The sequence below is a fragment of the Coptis chinensis genome, chromosome 4 (assembly GCF_015680905.1).
Source record: "Coptis chinensis isolate HL-2020 chromosome 4, ASM1568090v1, whole genome shotgun sequence".
Classification (NCBI taxonomy): Eukaryota; Viridiplantae; Streptophyta; class Magnoliopsida; order Ranunculales; family Ranunculaceae; genus Coptis; species Coptis chinensis.
The window spans coordinates 76,501,053-76,523,763 of NC_141459.1; the positions used below are offsets into that span (position 1 = coordinate 76,501,053).

Genomic DNA, 22,711 nt, shown 5'->3' on the forward strand with positions numbered 1-22,711 from the left:
CTAGAGAAGGCCCAAGGGTATTGATTCTCGGGTCAGAAGAAAGTTCAAGGGGGTTACCTTAATGCCCAACATTGGTTATGGATCAGATAAGAAGACTCGCCATTACTTACCAAATGGCTTAAAGAAATATTTGGTGCACAATATCTCAGACCTCTAGATCGTGATAATGCACAATAGGACTTATTGTGCTGAGATTGCACACAATCGGCACTCTAGACATAATCACACAATGCAGTAATGCGCATTATAGATGCCATTTCATTTTTTATAAACTAACTTATATATTGATTAATTCACAATGCATATCTCATTTTCAAAGTTGGTGTTAATGTAGGCAAGTAGATATGAAACTGAAAGGGGCCTTCAATTAGGGAAGAAATCAGTTAAGAGTAGGCATGGTAGCCGAAAGAAGCAAGGAACTAATGGGGTCAAAAGAGAAACACCACAAATTCCAGGAGAAGTGGAGCGATTTTAAAACGTTCCAAATCTGAGGCATTAAAAGCCCTATCCTCATCAGCTTTAAGCAACCTTTTTGCATTTCCTGCTGAGATCCCAAGGCTCAAAGTTTGGCCGACAACAAACAACCAAAAAAATGCTGGAAAAACAAAGAAAAGAAAGACCACCTAAATGATGCCCATTTCACGGCTTGCTATGAGGCCTGCATGCAGTCTTAAATAAATATTTAATACATGTTCTCTTGAGAATCTCATTGCCAAGTCTTCAAGTTTTGTAATCAAACTGAATTTTAAATTAAATCTTCCAATGAAAATAGTACACCATCCACACAATGTATCTACCAAACACTATTAGGGTACTACATATTCATCATATTTATCACCATCCAGTTAGTACAGAGTTTTAATAATAGTTCAACATTTGACAAAACATCTTTGCCTTCCTTGAAAAAAGCACGAAGAAAAATATGCCTACAACTTATAAGCGTAATCCTCCATTCCTTCAAAGTTTTTCTAGCTACCTTCCACATCCATTGTAAGCTCTATGCAATATTTCTCCTAGAAAGCAAGCATTATAGCCAGTGAATGAATTCCTACCATACTTTATACCATATGTTTTTTGGTAGCCATTAAAATAGGTAAGACATATGCAATAAAAAAAAAATACTCAATCCATAAACATGCACACGGTGCCCTACTAACCTAAACGCAGTAACAATTTTATGAGTCACATATTTTGAATACAAAGTAACAATTAAAATAGGGTATGAAACAAACTCATAAATTGTTGAGCCGAAACTAAGAAGATAAAAAAGGAACATAACAACTAACAAAAAATAAGATAAAAAAAGATGCTCGAAAGAGCAAACCCAAGGGACACTTTTAACCTCTAAATATTGAGCTTGGCCTTTATCCTAATTTTTTCTAACAACTATTAAGCAAAGTGCAAACACATTGCCATGCATGTCTTTCAAACTATGAAATGAAATATGTGGATGTGTTCTCAAATTACGGGCCGCATGACACAAAAATTCAAAATGGTTGATGTGGGTATATAACCTAGATGAATGAAGAAACAAATGAAGTTCAGAGGAAGCCACATACAAATAATAGAAATTAAACCTTAGTGGCTAATTACAACCTCACGTAGCCACGTACAACCTCGTGTGGCTAATTAATACTATTTATCCAACCAAGTTAGTGTTCATTAGTGGTTGTGTTCACTGTGGCAGCACAACTCCCACGAATGAAAAAAAAAGGTATCAATAACGGAAATACAAATAAACTCGCACATGAATCACAAATCAATTGTCGCGTAGGTGTGCACTTATTGCTACCCTTTGCAACCAGGTTGTGTTTCCTCTAGAGATGCATTTTTTTAGGGTTAGAAATCCTTCATATGGGTAGCAAAATTTGAATAAATCTCAACTCATCTTTATAGATGCTCTTATCTAGTCAGTCCTAAATCAACTCAAAAAGTTTTCTTAATTCACATATCATAATGTAATCTTAATTGAAGAAATAACATGTTATTATAGCACGAATAGTATACATGCCTGAGCATATTCCGCAATTCAATTGCGAAATTGATATCATACCCACTCTCAATGAATTTCAACTACTATTTGTTGTTCCATAATGACTATAAAATTTAAAGAATAGAAACCCAAATTTAAGAACATAATTAGCATGAAGAACATTGATTTTTGCAGTTAAATCGAGTAACTTAGAATCGTTCGCTTAAAATAAATAAATTCAAATTGTACTACTTGAAGGGGGAAATTACTTAAATGATTATTACCTTTCCATATACTAAACATCATCCAACCTTTATTCAACCTGCAAATCATTTGGCAAGAGTAATAGCATAGAATCTTCAAAGAAATGAAGTAGACTTTAGGGATATAAAGCAACAAATTGCCACTGAAAGTTCGTCCCTCTAGAAAACTAATGTCCTTTAGTCCAATTCAAGACCGCTTACTATTGTTATCCCACCTACAAAGCCTATTATCATCCAAACCCAAGAATGTCGATGTTGAAGGGTCCAACTGAGATCCCTTACTATTGCTAATATCATGCCACTTTTTCTCAAAATTCCATTCTGAAACCATCCTCCCCATTTCAATATCAAGCTGATGAAGCCGAGTCAAATGAGATCTAACCTCATAATTAGAAGAGCTTTTTTCAGTGTCGAAACCAAATGGCTAAAATGTGAACCAAATCTAGAACTCCCATTATCAAACTTCACATAAACACCCTTCCATTAATCCCATTACTAAAATTCTTAACAACCTTAACAACAGAACCACCAACCAAAAAACAATTCTTTAAAGCAGCCAATGCCAAACTCTGTATTCCTCCTCCTTGTGCTGGCTCTTCATACTCCTCCATCAAATTCTGAGTAGCCTCGCCGACCCACCCCCATTTTCTACACCCTCCCAAATAAAAAATCATCTGATACTCTTCTCCATTTAAAAAACTTCATTAGCTAAACACCCAGACACACAAAATCCACCCTACATTGATCACCAAACTTTTTCAATAGTTTCATGACGACGACCATTACTGACTAAACATGCAAAAAAAAAATGGACTAATAACATTAAGAAAAAACAGTAAGAAACAGAGCAAAACTTCATTTCGTCAAGCATGGTCGACTAAGGACATGTAATGTAATATGTAATGTAAAACTTACTTGAGACTTTACTGGAAAAGTGATGCCCAATTTAACTTTACTAGTTAAAGCACGTTTTACCATAAGCAACCTTTCCAATTAATGGTCAAAGTCGAGTTTTGATTGCTGGACTTGATCGGTTGCAAGTTCGTCATTGAACCTGTGTTAAGAACAAAAAAGTTACTTCATTGAGGCATTTTAACAAATAATATTAAATATTATAATATAAATACTTCTATTAGGCACTTCAGCAAACAGTCTGGGAAGTTTAATTCTAATCCCATATATTCAGTAAAGAAAACAACAAATTAGAAATGAAGAACAAAACCAAAAGATAAAAAGAAATTTGCTTAGCCAAGAACAGAGCATGTGATTCAAGTGGATAATCAAATTAGAGTTAAATCAAGGGTACTTAGACACGAAAAAAAAATATCTGAAAGGATATCATGTTGAGCGAGCTGCACAACTTGATATTGTTCTCACAAACAAACTGGCTAGGTTGCGTAGCCAGGAAGATGAATGATCTAGAGAACAACTTTTTGCACTTGGTCATACATCGTGGCAGCTGTTGTTATCTTTTGTCATTCAGATTTTGTTTCTTAATCGTCCTTTAAACTCATGAGCTGATTGGACTTGATGTGAAGGTATTTCTGAGGTTGACGAATTAACACTTATGCGCTCTCTCTCTCTCTTCTTGTGCATTGAGCCAACTTGCGCTTAGAAGGAGTAACACTAAGCAGAGTTGACCGTAGAGGTATCTCGGCAACCTCATGAAATGATTAGACTTGATGGTTTTCATGTAACTGTTTGTTCATAACCTTTATTTTGAAATCGATGAAAGGTTAAATACATCACAAATTCACAATATTAACGTAAGTAGAAAATAAACATTGTATAGATTGTGGAGTTTTACAATTCATGTAAGAATAAAATGGAACCAAAGGGGAAAAAAAAAACATTGAAAAAATACCTCAGTAAATGCAGCACGATCACTGGTAGAAGTAGTTTGTGTCTTATCCATGTTGAGGAGAAAATAGAAAACAATAAAAATTTTATAAGAACATGGAAAACTACAAAATATTGATAAGCAATAACTTGCTGAGCAAAAAACAAAATAAATATGATTGCAAAGAGTTAAAGAAGACACTTAACTATAATTCTCTACCAGTTTGATACTTTCCTACTTAAGTTTTCACCAAAAAAAATGATAGAATCAAATGACTTTATCAATTTATTCAATAGTTCATATAGACAACCCTTGCGGCTTTGCTTATTAGAGGACTTTAGCAGGAATAATGAATTTCAAGGGTTGTTATTTTGATGTTATCCGAAACCAAAAACAATCTATCTAATCAATAAGTAAAAAGAATTTCTGAAGTAATGGTTTCCATTTCAGAAATTATTTTGATGTTTCAGGCTTATCAATTGAAATTGTTGGCATATCTACACAATGTAAAAGCCAATGTAATACGTACATTTTCCCTAATAAGCTTTTGCTAGTAGTTTTGATACAATTCGTTATATGATATTGTGAACTATAAATAGTGTAGATATGCCAACAGCTTGTTACCACTAAAATCATTAACAAAACAGTTGAGCCCTACTTTAAAAATCAATAAAGAGAAGAATTCCCAACATGTGAATTTGTGATGAAAAGCTTTGTTTCTTTCATAGTGTACAGAAGTTGATATCCAAAAAAACTCATTCCCATTAACACCTGTCAATATCGGTTGGAGATTGGGTAAGATATACTACCCATTCAACGAACAAAACAGATCCTTTTGCTTGTAGTTAACTTCAAATTCTAGACCAAACCAACCTATGATGAGATTAGATATGTATATGAGCAGTATCTCAATAGCATATTTTGAATATAATAAAAGGTTCTTACTGCTTATAAGGATGCATCAAGAAATTCATACTTTTAGGCTTATAAGGATTGATTTTGTTCAACATGCCTAGATATAATGTATTTTAGTTTCTCTTTCATCCTTCTAGTTTTGTTTTGAAATGTTCTCATTGCTACAACTGTTTGAACAGTCTCTCATTCAATATTACGCTAAGCCTTGCATCTCTTTAAAGGTTATGCCTCACTATGTTCTGGAATAATGTTATAATATTTTAAAGCATAATCCTATACAATAATACTGTATATTCAATCACATACCAGCAATGAGAATATAAGGAGAAGCACTAACCTCGTAACTTGCTAATCCATCTTTTTCGTCACACTATTTGCTGCCGCATATGAACTGCCCTGCCAATTAAGTGACATGCAATGAGTCATTTGATCTTTTGGAAGCATTACTACGTTCAAATAAAATAACTAATAAAAACCACACTGTAAGTTTGATGAGAAAGAATGGGGTCCAATAAAAGAACATGAAAATAATAAATTACCTTTACCAGATATAACTTCCTTCTCTATCCTCCACCTTAGCCCAATCTATCAAAAAACCATTATAAAAAATTCCACCTAAATAACGGTGATGGTAGAAAATCAATGCAGCATTGACACATTATATATATAATGAAGTGAGGCATACCTTTCCCTTTTTTGTATTTTGACATGTTAGCGATGCAATATCTTCAGCAAATTTAAGGATAAACTAAGACCCTTCAACGAACCCTCTCTCTTACAACAGAGTATAGTAATGCTTTTCATCGGTAACCCTCTCTCTTACAACACAATCAAAGTGAGGAGTCAGTGTTGAGGAGTACATCACTAGAGTTTGGCCTCCAGTTAATAGTAAGTTGATTTTAATTAGGACTCAAAAACCTTTCATCCGACGGCCCAAATTTTGTACCCATGATGCCAAGATTCGATCAGATGGGCAGACGCTTTCATAACTCTTCACCGAGTCAGGTCAGTTGAGAAGAACAAAGAAGTAGTTTACGCGACTCGCAAACGTGTTCATGTAAGCGAAGCGGTACGGTTCGAGGTTTATATAAGAGAAGAAAAGGTGTTGAAGGGGATTTTTAGAAAAGATGATGAAGAAGAATGGAAATTATAATGTGAATGTGCATTGGAAAGAGAGTGTTTGAACATGATTAAAGAGGCAGAGGTTTCCGTATCGGCAGAAGGATACGTGGGGATAATTGAGAAGGTTGATATGAGAAAAAGAATAGTGTGTAGGAAGAGAGGGTTTAAGGGGTTGGATGAAATACTAGAAGAAACTAATTTGGTTTATGGATTTTTTGTTTTTTTTAAAAAAAATTGATGAAGGTATGGAGTTTTTGGGTTTGAGAGAAACCGAAAGTCTTAAGAGAGTTGTTTTAGGTTATTACGTCTTGTTCTCCTATTTTGGGTTTTAAGGGAGATGATAATAATTTTGATAAAAACAAAGGAGAATTAAACAAACACAGGGAGGTGTTTCTAATTATTAGGCCTCCACTTTTTTAGGAACCACTAATATTGTTTGGGTTGGAAAATAGAGCGATATGGTGAGGCGAGAGAATGTGCGCGAGCTTTTTATATATATATATATTCATCCCTCATAAATGGATTGGGAGAGCGTGTTCACCTACCACAAGACTAACTAACACTACTTGCTGATCTAGAAGAAGAAAATGACCCAAACTATTGAGAATGAGGAGTTAAAGTGTATATGGACAAGGAGGGTTGGAATGTATGGAGTAGGAGAGGTTGGAAATTTTGGATAATGAGGAACATAAGGAGCAACATGAATACATTGTTCTTGTTCAACCCACTTACGATAAATAATTGTTTGCTTAGCTTCCTAAAATGTAAGTTGAATACTACTAAACTTGCTTAAATCAAACATCATGATATCTTGTTCTTTCTGTGCTTCAAGTCTCAATATTTCCTCTTCTTTATCATTTTTCATTGAGAGAAGCATTTGTTGTTTTAGGTATGTTTGTTTTTGCAGATATTTTGCAGTTGCAAGTTGATTGTCTCTGACCTCCTCCAGAGTTTGTGTCATTTGGCGTGCAACTTCATCAACATCTCTTTTCTTAAATTCCTTCCCTTTGGGCTTTTTTCTAATCCGAGCACTTCACTCGATGGTTGACTTTCTTCATCTAACAAATTATTGGTTATTCCAATATTGTTATCGGTTGATCTACCATTGACGCCACCACTAACATCACTACTAGAAGTGGTATTCTATTTTTTTTGAACCACTATCATTTCTAGTTTGATTGTAGTGATTCAATGCTCAAATTTAAATGGTTCATTTACAATAATTAAGTAAATAGCAAAAGCTCGTGACATTTTATCATATGCATTAGTACCACTAGCATTCACTCTCAATTGTTGATCATAATAACCTTGAAATAAACTTATCGCATGTTGGATTTGGTGAAAACGAGCTTGAACCGATCCACCAGTACATGGTTAGTCTACATAACCAAGTTGGCTCATACACTTGTTCATTGCAATTTTGTCAAAAAAAAAACAAATTAATTTTTCCCCCGTTCCAATAACTGCATATTCTGAAATAAAAATCCAACTATGACATAAAATTTCATCTTCTACAATTGTGAATTTTTTTGAACAACCTTGAGCTGGGTATACTGTCTATTTTATTGGCTTTGGTTGTGGTTATTTCTACCTCTTCTATTTCCTCTATCTCTAGACCTTTGTGAAAACATTTTGTTAAAGAATGAAAAAAAAAAATATGAGTGAATTGGTGAAAATTGAGTGAGGCCCTAATGCAATATATATAGGCCACCAGTCAAACGGTTGGGCATAACGGTACAAAATCCAGCAGTTTCAATTTTTTACTAAAAAAAAATTGAAAAAAGTTTGGACGGCAAAACTTGACCCATCCCACTTGTGGGACGGGAAAACTTGTTCATTCAACCCACTACTAAAATTGTGAGTATTTTGGTTGTGAATTTAACAATTGCTGAGATAGAAACGAAGTTTTAGCAGCACGTTGGTGACCCAAATCGCCAAAAAAATTACTACGTGTCACATTAGAAATGGTTTTTAGCAACGCATTGATGATGCTATTTAGGGGTGGAACTCTGGCAGGTTCGATCGGGTTGCCTCAACCCAAGCCCAACCCGAGCCTGGGACCAAGCCCTAATCGGTCCTTAAATTTTCAGCCCAAGTCCTAGTCCGACCAATTCGGGTTGGGCTAGGTTATGTTTGGTTGGTCAAGCTTCTTGGGTTTTCTTTTGGAATTAGGAGGTAAAAAACACCGAAATTGAAATCTTCTAATAAAATCAAAGAGATTTGATTGTTTGAAAGATAAACTAACTTTGTTGATTATATTATTCTCTCTAAAATAAAGATTCTCAACTTTATTTTTTTTACAAAAATAGCTTATATATGTTTTTACAAAAATAGAATGATTGAAAGATATATGAACATATATGAACACGGGCTCGGGTTTTCGGTTTGTTGATATTCTAACCCGAGCCCAACTCAAAACTGAGTCGGGTTTTGATTTTACAAAACTTAACTCGGACCACAGATCTGACATGTTAGCCCAGGACCAACAAAAGTCGTGTTTTAGTCCATCGGGCTTGGGCTAACCCGACCCAAGTTCCACCCTTAATGGTATTACGTTCTTTGTTCTATAAACTGGACTAATCTTATACTTATTTTCATGGTATCTCAAGCAACAGTGTCACTGATGTTCAGTAGCATTTCTTTTAGCATCAAGCCCAAAGCATTTTATACATTCAAGAGTACATTCAACATTAATATGAACACTTAACAGGTATAATGTACAACGTACTATACATGTTTTTGCAATTTAGATAATTTACTTTTATTTTGCACTACAGTACTCTGTACAATTAGTTTTTTTGCAATTTTAGACTATAACTCAATTCTAGTCGATCAATGCTGATGTGGCCACCGGAATACACAATATGTTCGTTCATTTCATTAGGTGGCATTAATAAAGCATGCACGTGAGAAACACATTTTTTTTTCTTAAAAACTTAAAAAATAAATTAAATTCCAAATTCACAACTTCTTCTTCTCCAAGAAACCAGTTCACATAAACCCTATTGTATAAACGAAACAAACATGACACACAAAAACTAAACATGACACTTGCACAAATGAAAACAATCATAATAAGTCTTGACTGTTAAATTAAAACAAACTTAACACACAAAAACTAAACCTAGAAGACCAGCAAACACCACAACAACACTTAATCAACATAACCTCTTCTTCATCATGCTCGCCATGCATACACCAGTAGCATTTAGAGCCAACACAACATCTTTCACTTGCTGCCTAGATGGCCCTGCTGCTGTTGGTGTTAGTGTTGCTAATTGTGTTGCTGGTGATATGGCTACTGCTTCTGCTAGCCTGGGTGATCTTCTAAGGCGTCTTTCAAATCCTAGTGGAACTTCTGGACTTGGTTCTCATTCTCGTTGAGCTTCACTTCCCTCTCCATTCTCCTCCATCATATCATTTCAATACAACAAATTTTACCACAGTCAGTACAAACTCTCAAACATATCATCATCTTCCATCGCAATCTCCATAAATATCCTCCTACCATTCTTTGTTTACATCATTTTTCAATTTGCTTCAACTGATTTCTCAAATTGTTTACTATCTCCCTAAATTTCAAATACTTTTCCCTCCACCATTATTTGTTTTCACTAAACAAACCTAACTATAGTCTGTTTGAGTTCTTACCTAGCAAAAAAAAAGTTTGTTTGAGTTTTTATAGCAATTTAAGCCAATAAATACATCTAACTGATTAATCCGTTTCTCAATCCTCACACATATTCAAATTTCAAATAATTTCAATTTACAAGACAACATTTATGCATGGTTTATTAGGTGTTGACACTTGTTAGTTGATGTCTTTTCAGCCATACCCATTTTTAATTTTTAAACAAGGTTAAATGGGCGCGAAAAAATGGGGAAGGAGAGTTAAATGGGTCACATGCCTTTCATGTGCTGTTTTCAACTGTTGTGGCATACCGAACAATGATATCACGCCACAGTAGCAAAAAAAATGACATGCTAGCATTTTTTTACCGGAATTTGGCCCATGGCTGTTACTTGGAAGAAAAATCATTGTACAAAGTACTGCAGTGCAAAAACAAAGAAAAGTATCTAAATTGCAAAAAGATGTAAAGTACGTTGTACATTATACCTGTTAAGTGTTAATATGAAATTGCAATACTAATTCAGTGAATGACATATTTAGAATTAGAGGTGTGCATTGGTACCCAATTATCCAAAACCGAACCGGAATCGGAGCCATTTATATCAACTTCAAGTGGCAACTTTCCATATATTTTCAGTTCCTCTATTTATATTTATAATGTTGGCGATGGAAGTAGTAGGTAGGTTGAAAAACCATTTAAGAGCGGGTCCTTTGAAGGTGGAAGGGAAGAGATGGCATAACAGCCCGTCCAGGTGAGTGTACATAGTCAAGCGTTGCAGAAAGCTTCTAATGTGTTCAAAAGGACAAGTGGAGTCATCATACATCGAGAGATCTAGTTGCTAGAAATGCAGTGGTACGGTGCAATTGTTTCTTAAATTTCTTAATTTGGTGAGTGGAGAGTCATTGAATTTCTGTAATGTTTGGAGGACAACTTGAGACATGTCTTTGCTTCCATGTATTTCAGTGATGGTGGGGAGGTGTTGTACTATTGTTGTGGTGGCAGCTTCAGTGATGGCTGGGATGTGAGCAGGTTCACCGTGGTTTTCCGTTTCAAACCCATTAACTGGGGGATCGGGATGTGTAGCTCTGAATGCATCATATTGCTCTTGGAGTGATCGTAGTTGAGCTGCAAGTTTAGTGGTGGTGGGTGGACTAGGTAGATCAACGTCTATTTCTGAAGCTTGAGTGGATGAGGAGGTAGATCTCCGAAGAAAAGAGTTATGTGAATTATCATATTTTCAATAAATCTACCACAGACGGCGCCAAATGTAAATGTCTATTTTTATCCCAGAGGATTAACAGGACATTACATCAACTGTCTATTTTATAGGTGTTGCGAAAAAATAGTTGGTAGGACACGTGTAGTGGTATGGACAAGTGTGCTACTAGGATGAGTGACACGTCCTCACTAGTTACACGTGCATGGTGACTTCAAGTACTAGACTGTTTGAGTTGGCATAGGAGGGGGGGAGTAGAGTTAAAGGTGTAATGATGGCGAGAGCGTAATGATGGTACTGATTGTAGGAACCGTTATTCAGAATGCAAAATTTCTACAATCCGCGAGAACCACGCGCAGCGGAATTAATGGGGTTCTCACAATTTGGATAGAGAACATACCTTTGAGAATCGGTATAGATAACTCTGAGAATCCAAGCTTTATGAAATCCAAAATCTACCTCTTGATCTTCTGTTGTATTCCTTTAGAATAGATTGGACGTTTTGTGGACAACGATCTACCAACCCCCTTCTTTCTCTCAAGATCATAAACGAATTCAGATCTACTTTTCTTGCCTCTTTTTCAAAATAATGAATAGTCAATTTCGGCCAGAGAGAAAGAGTATTCTATTTATAGGCTACAACAGGGACCATGAGGAGAAATTAGGGTTGGGCCTCATGACGAGCTTGGGCTTCCCATGTTCGCCCCGAACACACGGCCTAAGTCCATCAACAAATGGCTTATTCCATTAAAGGTCATTGTTGCACTACCGCCCTAATCCCAAATTACGTGTCAGCGTTTATGGGCTCCATATTATATGCTCGTTGATCTTCCCGTATTTAAGATATCGAATGTCCGTTGATTAAGTCAAGTTACTGACAACTACATTAATCAACTTCTTATGTCCTTGAGTAGTACCACTCAACCTCATTGTCATGTCGGAATAAATCCACCTGCAGGGTTTACATGACAATCTTTTTGAGCTCCTCAAGGGAACATCATCAACCCGACTTCTTGCGGGACACGGATTTCTTCTATAATCAACAGCACACCTTACATACAATGTCATTACCCAATCCATCGAGTTTGTTGATTCACAAATGAATCTCACTCATTGATGATTTAAAGCAATGTACAATGCATGTAAGTGCCCGTTGTTATATCCGGATTAGGAGGACAAGCATTTATAATAACAGAGGCGTTTGTTCTATTATATAGTCAATATAAGGAGAAATAACTTCACTTGGTCCTGTTCAATACACACAAAGTGTACTAGTGTAATCCTATAGTCAAGATAGACTAATACCAGATTATACTACAACCGTACTAATGGTTTGTCCAAATCTATCTAGGTTGTGAACGATTACTTATACTTTATAAGGTACTGATGATATGATCTTATGTGTGTTCACACCATATCATCTACAACATAAAGTATTAGACACATGCATATAACTAATACCATATATAATATGCATAACATTTGCCCATATGATTCTCATTCAAAATATAAATAATTAGAGTTAATACAAAAGTAATGTTTTTAGTATATAACCCTATCACTGATTTGAGTATTAAGAAGGGTAAAGACTCGGTGCTAATAATAGCAATGATGAGAGTGGCAGGTGATGATGTCACGAGGCGAAGTCAAGTGACGAGTCATTGATGCTGATCTGATGTCGAGTGAGTCATTGAATACTTTGATGAATATGCGAGTCATTGAGCGTGGTGAATATTTGTATGTTTGAAGTCAAGTTGGTGGAATCGTTGTGTATGGACTGTGTGCACATCACGTAATTGCTTGATAGGATGTCCCTCACAAGTAGCATTTCTTTTGGCATCAAATCCAAAACATTTTATACATTCAAGTATTCAACATTAATATGAAATATGAAATGACATATTCATAATGCAAATAATAGTCCAATTTCAATCGATCTGTTAATAGTAAGTAGGGTGCCAACGGGTTGATTTTGGGTCGGGTTTTAGCAATTTTGATTTGGGTTTTACTATTTGCGGTTCTATCGGTTTTGGTTCTTAACGGTTTTAGTATGAGAATTATATAACCCAACCCAAAACCATCAAAACCCACGGTTTTTTATCGGTTTCGGTTCTAATTCGGGTCTTTATTATTTATTATGATTATTAAATAATTTCAATCATTTAAACACTAAAACTTGTTTTTATTTTTATTTTTGTTTTTTCCTACATGATAATATTTTATGTATAATTAATGATGTATCAACAATCATATTTACATCAATCTATGAACATATATCAATCATACACGTTAAAACATTTACCATTTATGTGATAATTTCAAGCTTTGATATAGAAATTAAAATAATCAAATATCTAACTCCAAAATTTTGATTTTTTTTATGTGCATACACATATATTTGTTTTCTTGTATTAACTCGATCGTGTACACGTGTAATCACATATATTTGTTATACAATCACATATATTTGTTACCTTGATATATTTTACGTGCATACACATATATTTGTACACGTGTATTAACTCGCATTTTAAATCGAACATGCGAGTACATGCGTTTTACAATTACATCTCATCACTAATTTTTAACATGAACACTATATATTGGTTTATAATAAATGCGTGTACCACAATATATCAAGCATGTGTATATTTAAATATACACGTACATAAGTTAACAAATATAAAATGTATTAGTTAATTCATAATATACACGTTGACATTATTATTAACATCTATGATACACTTGTTTAACGTATTGTTATAAAATATACATTTAACAACACACACTCATTATTATACTATATATATTTAATAAACTTTTACACGTAAAAAACATATTTTATATTATAATGTATAAGTTTGATTATCTTAAATGTAATATAATACTAAATTTTATATATCGAAATTATAATAATCGGTTCTGGTACCCACAAATTTTTTACTATTCAGTTCTACGGTTTCGATTCTTTATCGATTTGGTTCTTAATGACCCATTTTAAATGGGTCTAACTTTTTAAAACCCAGAACTGAAACACTCTATTTGTGGCAGTCAGTGTCAATGTGTCATCCAATCCAGATTACCCAAAAAAAAAAAAAGTGTCATCCAATCCAAATAATTGGTATAAAGTTTGATTGATTTAAATAATATAGCTACGAATTTTTGTCCAAAACAATAACATCAGCAATTAGATAACGTGCACTCTGTTAATTAATTAGTTGGGTACAACCTCCACATCAGACCGTATCAACTTCAAGTGGCAATTTTCCGTATATTTACATCCCCTTCCCCAATTCTACTAATAAATATTAAATATCCACATTGACCTTAAATACACTTCACAGTTCACACTCTATAAGTCTATAGTCAAGCTGACTGCAATTATCTCCGCCACTCTCAGATCCCCATATCTCTAACAACCATTTCCGACCAAAAAAATGCAACATACCACCACTCTTTAACTTCCCTACCATTATGGGTTGTTGTATCAGCACTAAAAAGCCTACTGAAGAAACCCCACTACCACCACCACCGCCAAAAGACCAACATTTACAATTACAAGACAGAACTCTTGTACCAGAATCTGACCCACCAACTGAAAGCAAACAAACCCACATTAATATCAAGAAAACTCCACAACTTCCATCAGTACTACTACCACAACTTGATCAAGAAGAAAGTGTAAAAGAAGTACTCTCAGAAACCACAGCACCCAAACCAAGATTTCCAAAGTTTCATGAACAGAAGATACTTAGACTACCTTCTTTTCCAAAACTAGAAGAACAAAGAAGTAGACCATTTGAGGACGTCTCTGAAGTTTCTGAGATTTGTAGTGTAAGTGAAAGTGTATCAACTAGTGCATTAACTGATGAAAGAAGTCATGAATATGATGAAGTTATGCAACAAAGGTTTGGTCAATCTCCAAGTAAGCAGTTTCAAAGGAAAAGGTCAGATTCAGGTGATTTTTACATGAGAGGGGAATCTCCAGTTAAAAGATCAGATCAGCATTGGCTTAATAATAGGAGTGACGTGGGCGGGAAGTCAGTTTATGCGGGTCAGGTTACTAGGCCACGGAATTTGATGCAAAATGGAGTAATGAGAGATCAAGGGGAGAGTTCTAGAAGGAGATCTAGTTCTCCAGCGACACGAATCGATGTCGGTGGTAATAATAGGCCTGGGATATCGAGAAGCCAGTCGGGAAAAAGAGTGGTAAGATCTTTGGGGAGGAATGCTGTATTGGCACCAGAGATTGGGCAAAATTTGGAAGGATCAAAAGAGAAGTGGCAAGTGAAAGAATCACTTGAAGATCCATTGGTTTCACTAGAGTGCTTCATTTTCCTCTAGCTTGGAGGTGGTAATTTTAACCAGTGCCAATGTATGGAGCTCATTTGGTGCGAAACTCGATTGACGAAATGTGATCGGATTCTGAATGCTGGTTACTCTGTAGGAGTTGGGCACATTTTTTAGTTGTATTCCGATCTGGTATTAGGTTTCCCGCTGTCTTGTATTTTATCTTGGTTAAATTGTAAATAATTTATGGGCTATTTACCTTTTGGGCCACTTTCTAATTAGATAATGTGTAGTTGGCCACCAATTAATTGTTTATTTGGGTCAAAATTGACAGTTGATTGTATTGACTTTGAGTTGATCGTCTTGTTCTATCTATAATTTTATGGAAATGGCTAAAATGCCCGGCACATGTCATACACGTTATTTATTTGTGGACTAAATACAAATATTATTATTAACAGTATGACCAAATAACTTCCAAATAATATTGGAAGTTACCCCAGCTGGTGCTCTTGGCTTAGGCCTAAACTAGGTGAGCTGATGATAAATACTGATGGGTCGGTTACCGAGGACTCAAATGGATTTGGGGGAGCGATTAGAGATGAAACAGGGGCAGTGAAACTGGCATTCACAGGCAGTTCTACTAAGAAGTCAGTTATGACCCAGGAGCTCTTAGCCATTGAAGCTGGTATGAAGGGTGCGGTAGACATTGGAGCTACAAGAGTAACCATTGCGTCTGACTCACAGTGTGCTATTCGGGCGATCATAGGCAAAGAGGAACCCCCTTGGTACTGTCTTAATATTGTCGCTTCCATTATTGCTTTGAAAGATCAGTTCGAAGTAGTGGAGTTCAAACATGTTTATAGGGAGACTAATCGGGTAGCTGACTTTTTGTCAAAGCTATGTAATGTTTTACACGACTCCTTGCTGTTTTTCCTACCTCCTTTGGATGGTGCCCTATCTAAACTTGTAATGGAGGATGCGCAAGATAGAATGTATATGAGATTATAATTAATACAGGTTGGGGTCTGCCGAACCCCTAGCTTCTTCAAAAAAAAAAAAAAAAAAAACTTCCAAATAATAGTAACACTTAATAAGATCTAAGATTTGATTCAATGACTATATAAGAATCTTATTAGGACTACAACTTAACCAATTTACATCCTGTACCTAAGCCAAGTTAATTAACATACACCCTTATTAGTAATTTGCTGAATCGAATCGAATTTTTGAAGGGTAAAACGTATAATACTTCCGAATATTTGAAAGATTCGCAATAATTCATGATTTTTTGCCTTGAAATGAATAATACGGATTTTGTCGAATTTTTCAAAATTCGGCTCAAAAATTCGGCAAAAAAAAAATGAATGAAAATTCGGTCACGTTTTTGTTATTTTTTATATACTTTATGTTCTCACTCTTACTTTAAGTCCTTCACTCTTACATTTTTAGTGATAAATTAATCCAAAAGCTTTGCTTTTATACTTTTTGGGCAATATTTAAATTGTCATGTCATGGTGTGTGTGTATTTTGAAATTTGAACGTTAATTTCAATCCAAGAACAAATAAATGAAAGTGTCTATGTGGGTCATTCAATTGGTTTCAATGTTTTTGTAGCTAAATTGTTTAGATATATTTGTTATGTTGTAAAGAATGACAACCATTATTAATATATACTAACATAATATCACGAATTTTTGCAACCAAACGTTTAAAACGCGTATTAATTAAACACTACACAATTGCTGTATTGCGAATTTTTGACCGAATATTTGATCGTACCTTTTTTTTGAATCACCGAATAATTCTCGAATTATTTCCGTACTGAATTTTTGTCGTATCCCAAATTACTAACAAAGACATACACACGAAATACGACCGAAAAGTAATGGGTGGAAGCAAAACAAAATGCATATTATAAATTTTTGCATACTTGTATGAATGAAATAATCTTGATCATTATACATATTTTTTTGTGGTAAGAACAAAACAAAACTTCACGAATATTATTATGAATGCGTTTGGGGTTGTGATAATTCAATTACTATACTTAGAGGGTAGAATGTGATTGCTTTTCATTAGCTTTTATACTAAAATAATTGTGAGGTATTGTTCAAATTAGACTATCTCAAGCCTACATTTGAAAGATTCTTACATCTATATAAAGATGAACGGTTACAGAACACTTCGTACGATTTATTACCAGTGTTAGTTATGGGGTTGAACAATCTATTGTTGATTCAATTGCTATCATTAGGTATAAACTTGAACATAATAAAGGTTGGTAAAAAATAGTAAATATTTGAGTGGTCAGTTTATTCTATTAGAGAGTTTTTACTTATAATGAGGCTGTGGTGAGTTTATGCTAATCGGGGGTTATCGGAAAAAAAAAAAAAAAAAAAAGTCTATGCTAATGGGGAAGGTGGAAGAATAAAGTGGTATAATATAAAATATAATTTTTTAAGGGTGAGTTTATAGACGTAACAAGGTGAGAATATTAGCACTCTAAAGTTATTGTTTAATAAGTACTAGGAAAGGGAATCGGGTCTAGTTTTATCCGAATCCGACCCAACCCGAATCCGAATAGTTCGGGTTTGGGTCGATTTTCATATCCGTTTATTTATTCGGGTCGGGTTCGGATATAATTTTTTTTTTTTTTTTTTTTTTAAATTTTTACTATTATCCGATCGGGGTAGGTCGGGTCGGGTTGGATTAGAATTGTAAATTTCGGTTTGATTCGGGTTCAGATATTGTCAAACTATTTAGGTTCGGGTTAAAATATAGCAATATCCGACCCGTTCTCTGCCCTAAATAGTACAAAGAACATAAAATTGTACACCCCAATTAGCTGCTAATTTTATATCAATTTAGAGTTGGTTATTGTATTTATGGTCAACTACCAATTTTATGAAAGATGCATCATCATTAGAGCATACAATTGGAATTAGAACAAATTTAGGTCATTTATTAAATGCCCAAGTCTTATTTTAAAATTAGAGTTTGGCCCCTAACTTTAACTGTAAATTAGGATTTGGTCCCAAGGATAAATGTGTCAATATATAAAATATGAATGTACAACCGTCAATTTTAGTCCAAATATAAATAAACAATCAATTGGTGACCATCTACAAATTATCCAATTAAAAAGTACCCCGCTAAATGGCCTATAATTTATAAATGTTGCACCTAAAATTTGGATCTTGAGTTGGATTAGGTAAGTGAATTTAGTTGTATGGTACCTTAATATGACTTGATTGATATGAGTAGTACCAAATGTACCAAATTGTAGCTATCCAAGAGGTACCAAATGAATTTAGTACAGCACCAAATACCCGATTGTTTCATCAAAGATAGACAGAGCAGTAGAGCACATCACATGTCTCGTACTGGAGAATTTAGTATGTGCCAAGTAAAGTTTGACTAGTTGTCTACATTCTTCGCTAGCATAACTGCGTAACCAAGTACAGGCCTTTGCATAATTAACACGTGTACCCACTGATGTGTCTCCGTGATTGGTGAATCTGTTCTTCGTTTCGGTGCCCCACTGTCTCATTTCTGTATTCGTTACTTGAATACAATATTGCCGTGGCTGAGTCCCAATTGTAGCCAAGAGTCAAAACAACCCAATCCCGTAACCCAACAGGAAATTGGGACGGGGATGGTCAATATCAAAAGTCAAGGGTAGAATTCTACACCTTTATAAAGGGTGAGGTTGCATACCAGATCTAAAGCCCAACATCGTCGCCTTAATTTAGTGCTAAGTTGCTAAACCTGTAATGGGCAAATATCGTGTCTATAGATATTATAACTGATATTTCAAAATTTGAAACATTGATATAAGAGTTAATGTTTTGGTATATTTTATGGTTATGTTCAAACATTTGCAGGTATTGAGCGGAAAAAAGGAGGAAGAAGACAAGGGACACGTGTCAGAGATTGGATGGGTCAAAACTAAATCAGGATATTATATAAAAAGACTAGAAGAGCAAGAGAAAATTCATTAGTTGATAATCAGAAAAAACCATTACAAAGAGGAGAGAGAAACAGATAGAGAGATATTATAAACTGTTATCGCAAATCAATAAAACATAGATTCAATTCATCTTCTCCCTTTATGCTGTTCATTCATTCATTCTGTTCATTAAGATTGTGTGATCTTAGAACATTCAAGAGGTGTTCTTGGACATCACATTGGCGCCGTTTGTGGATCGAGAACAAGAAAATTTGAAGTTTTCTTTTTCTTCGATATCGAATCCATAGTTTTGTTCTTTGTTTGAAGAACAGAAGAGTGAAGAAAGGTGAGTAATACAGTGAGTTTTGAATCTTAATGGCTCCAAGGAAGAAAAGAAACAGCAAATGAGTGGATAATGATAATCAATCGCAAACAAGAAATACAAGAGCTTCCGGGAGTCAGCGATACCAGGAGGAGAACATGGAAGGTGACACTTCAATTCAAGAAGTTTTGAAAAGGTTGAGGGAAGTGGAACAGCAAAATGCGATATTACTAAGGGAGAACCAAGAGATGAAGAAGAGGAGTCTGAGTGTGGTTGTAAAGGATATCTAGGGAGACGAGGAAGAGAAATGTAGTTCAAAGTCAGGAAGTTATTTTGTGGAAAAAGCATCAGAAAAACATGAAAGAACTACAGAAGCTTCGCCAATACTTGAAATGCCGATACCACAACCCATCACTAAAAAGATGATATAGGAGATGATGCAAAACCAGCTTCTTGAAAATACTTCTGCTTCGGTAAGAAAACTGGCAGACGATGTCAGTAGAAGTCCGATACACCAGAGCATCAAGATGATGCCCATTCCACCAAAGTTCAAACTTCCGAAGTTCACTCAATATGATGGGACGTCAAATCTGATGGACCATCTATTCGGATATCAGCATCAATTTCCGATATACAAAGGTACGGTTTATCTAGATTCGTTATTATGTAAATCTTTCTCTACAAGCCTGAAGGGGAAAGCATTGAAGTGATTCTGTTCTCTACTGGAAGGATCGATATCATGTTATCGGGAGATTGAAGAGAAGTTTTTGTCAAATTATGGTCATCAGCGAGTAAAACCGAAGCAGGTGTCAGTATTGTTCCAGCTTAAGCAAGGAAAGAAGGAATCTTTAAAAACTTTCTTATCTCGCTTCAAGGCGGAGGCACAATTAGTGGAACATTTAGATCAATTGGAAATGACAGCAGTAATGGCGTTTCAGACAGGACTTATTCTAGGTTCTGACATGCACAAGTATATGCTTCGGAAGGAGATCAAAACTCTGAGAGAGTTGTATGATAAGACTGAAAAAGATGTACAAGTTGAGGAGGGAATTATGGCAACATCGAATCCGTCAGTATTACAGGTATCAGAATCAAGTAAGTATACTAAAGAGGATAACTACAATAAGTCTGATAAGAGGAAGACGATAGATTCTTATGCAAAGGTGGAGAACCAACCATCATAGAAAAAGAGGTTTGAAAGGTCACTGAAAGAAGAGTTGGACCCCAGCAATTATATCACCATTAATACAACTGTGGAGGATATCTTAAGGAGGGTGGGAAAAGAACCTTATTTCCAGCATCCGATTCACAAGCTTAGAGAAATAGCAGATAAACCTTTCTGTAATTTCCATAAGGTGAAAAATCATGAAACCAATAAATGTTTTCATTTGCTCAAAGAGGTAGACAGATTAATGCGAGAGGGGAAGCTTCATGAGTTCAGAGCAGATGGTCGGCCAGAAGTAACAGCTATAGTGAATGATAAGCCTTTAGGAGTGATCAATATGATATACAAAGGAGTTATCCTACAAAAGAAGATTATAAGGGATAAGATATGAAAAATATCGACGGTAAAGGAAGTGCTAGAAGTGAACATAAAGTCGATACCAGTGAACCTATCATTAGTGGCGGCAAGCATACTTGGAGCTATTATGTTTGTTCCCGATGATTTGTCAAAAGTAATGTTACCTCATGATAATGTATTGTTAATTACATTAAAGATATCTGGTTATGATGTACAGAAAGTATTGGTGGATTGCGGAAGTTCGGTCAATATTCTGTTTTGGAAAGCATATACATGTATCGGATTTGATGAGTCGCATCTGAAGGAACCGCAGTTTAATTTGTATGGCTTCAATGGAACTTCAACTAGACCAGTTGGAGAAATAAAATTGCCAGTAAGGGTAGGTCCACAAACAATAATGACTAAGTTTATAGTCATCAAACATCACTCGGATCATAATGCTATATTGGTAAGAAAATGGATACATGCTATGAGAGCAGTTCCCAGTACTTCTTATCAGGTTATCAGATTTCAGACTGTTTTTGGACCACATGAGATACGAGGTGATCAATCAGAATCTGAGAAATGCAATTTTGTTACTATGAAGGGTATGATGAAAGAGAAGAAGATAGATATTGGGGGCGTCTCAGAAGACACCAAATAGCAATTAGTAGAAGATTTATTTCTAAAATCCGATACCATGAAGCATCGTCAGGATTTTAGATTTACGTCAGAGATGAAGATAGAGATGGAAGTAGTTCCAAGCAAAATGATGGAGGAGGTACAAAAAGTTAATATCGGTCAAAATGATGAAAGTTGTTTCACTTTTATCGGAATAGAGCTGAGTGTGGGGGTCAGACAAGATTTGGTAGATTTTTTAAGAACAAATAAAGATGTATTCGCTTGGTCGATGGCAGATTTTCTGGGTATTGACCCTCTTATATCTTCTCATAAGTTGAATATGCGAGAAGGAGCAGTTCCTGTGCATCAGAAGCATAGGAAAGTTCGGATGATATATGCAAATGCGGTGCAAAATGAGATAAAAAAGATGTTAGAATGTGGAATTATTAGGGAAATCGATAACTCAGAATGGGTGGCAAATATTGTTGTCATCCCAAAAAAGAATGGCAAGGTTAGGATATGTGTGGATTTTACTGATGTTAACAAAGAGTGTCCGAAAGATTATTATCCGATGCCCAGGATTGATAAATTGGTTGATAGAACAGCGGGTTTTGAGTTGCTGAGTTTTTGTGATAGGCATTCAGGATATTTTCAAGTTGTCATGGCAGTGTTAGATCAGTTAAAAACAGCGTTCGTTGTGGAAAGAGGTCTTTACTATTTTGTTCGAATGCCGTTTGGGCAAAAAAATATTGGAGCAACGTATCAGCGATTGGTTGAGAAAATGTTTAGGCATTTGATTAAACAGATTGTGGAAGTCTATATCGATGATATGGTAATCAAATTGAAAAAAGCAGAAGATCATGTTAAAGACCTCGATCTAGTCTTCCGGATATTCAGACAATTTAATATGCAGCTCAACCCAGAGAAATGTACTTTCAGGGTCAGTTCAGGGAAATTTCTGGGGTATATAGTCACAAAAAGAGGAATAGATGTGAATCCAGATCAAATTCGAGCTATTCAGCAGATGGCTTCTTCGAGTACTAGGAAGCAGGTACAGAAGCTAAT

The 22,711-nt window shown here is 35.2% G+C and overlaps 3 protein-coding genes across 3 annotated transcripts; all 3 read left to right on the plus strand.

Annotated features, from left to right (window-relative positions):
- Nucleotides 1-14,278: 14,278 nt before the first annotated feature.
- LOC147504867 (uncharacterized) lies at nt 14,279-15,554 on the plus strand. The gene has a single exon (XM_086557574.1). It carries the CDS (start codon nt 14,435-14,437, stop codon nt 15,302-15,304), a length of 870 nt encoding a protein of 289 aa, XP_086413700.1. The 5' UTR covers nt 14,279-14,434; the 3' UTR covers nt 15,305-15,554.
- A 236-nt stretch (nt 15,555-15,790) lies between these two features.
- LOC147504868 (uncharacterized) lies at nt 15,791-16,261 on the plus strand. The gene has a single exon (XM_086605386.1). The coding sequence runs from the start codon at nt 15,791-15,793 to the stop codon at nt 16,259-16,261; it is 471 nt and encodes a 156-aa protein (XP_086461512.1).
- Nucleotides 16,262-21,203: 4,942 nt separating this feature from the next.
- On the plus strand, nt 21,204-21,689 carry LOC147504869 (uncharacterized). The gene has a single exon (XM_086605389.1). The coding sequence runs from the start codon at nt 21,204-21,206 to the stop codon at nt 21,687-21,689; it is 486 nt and encodes a 161-aa protein (XP_086461515.1).
- Nucleotides 21,690-22,711: the final 1,022 nt, after the last annotated feature.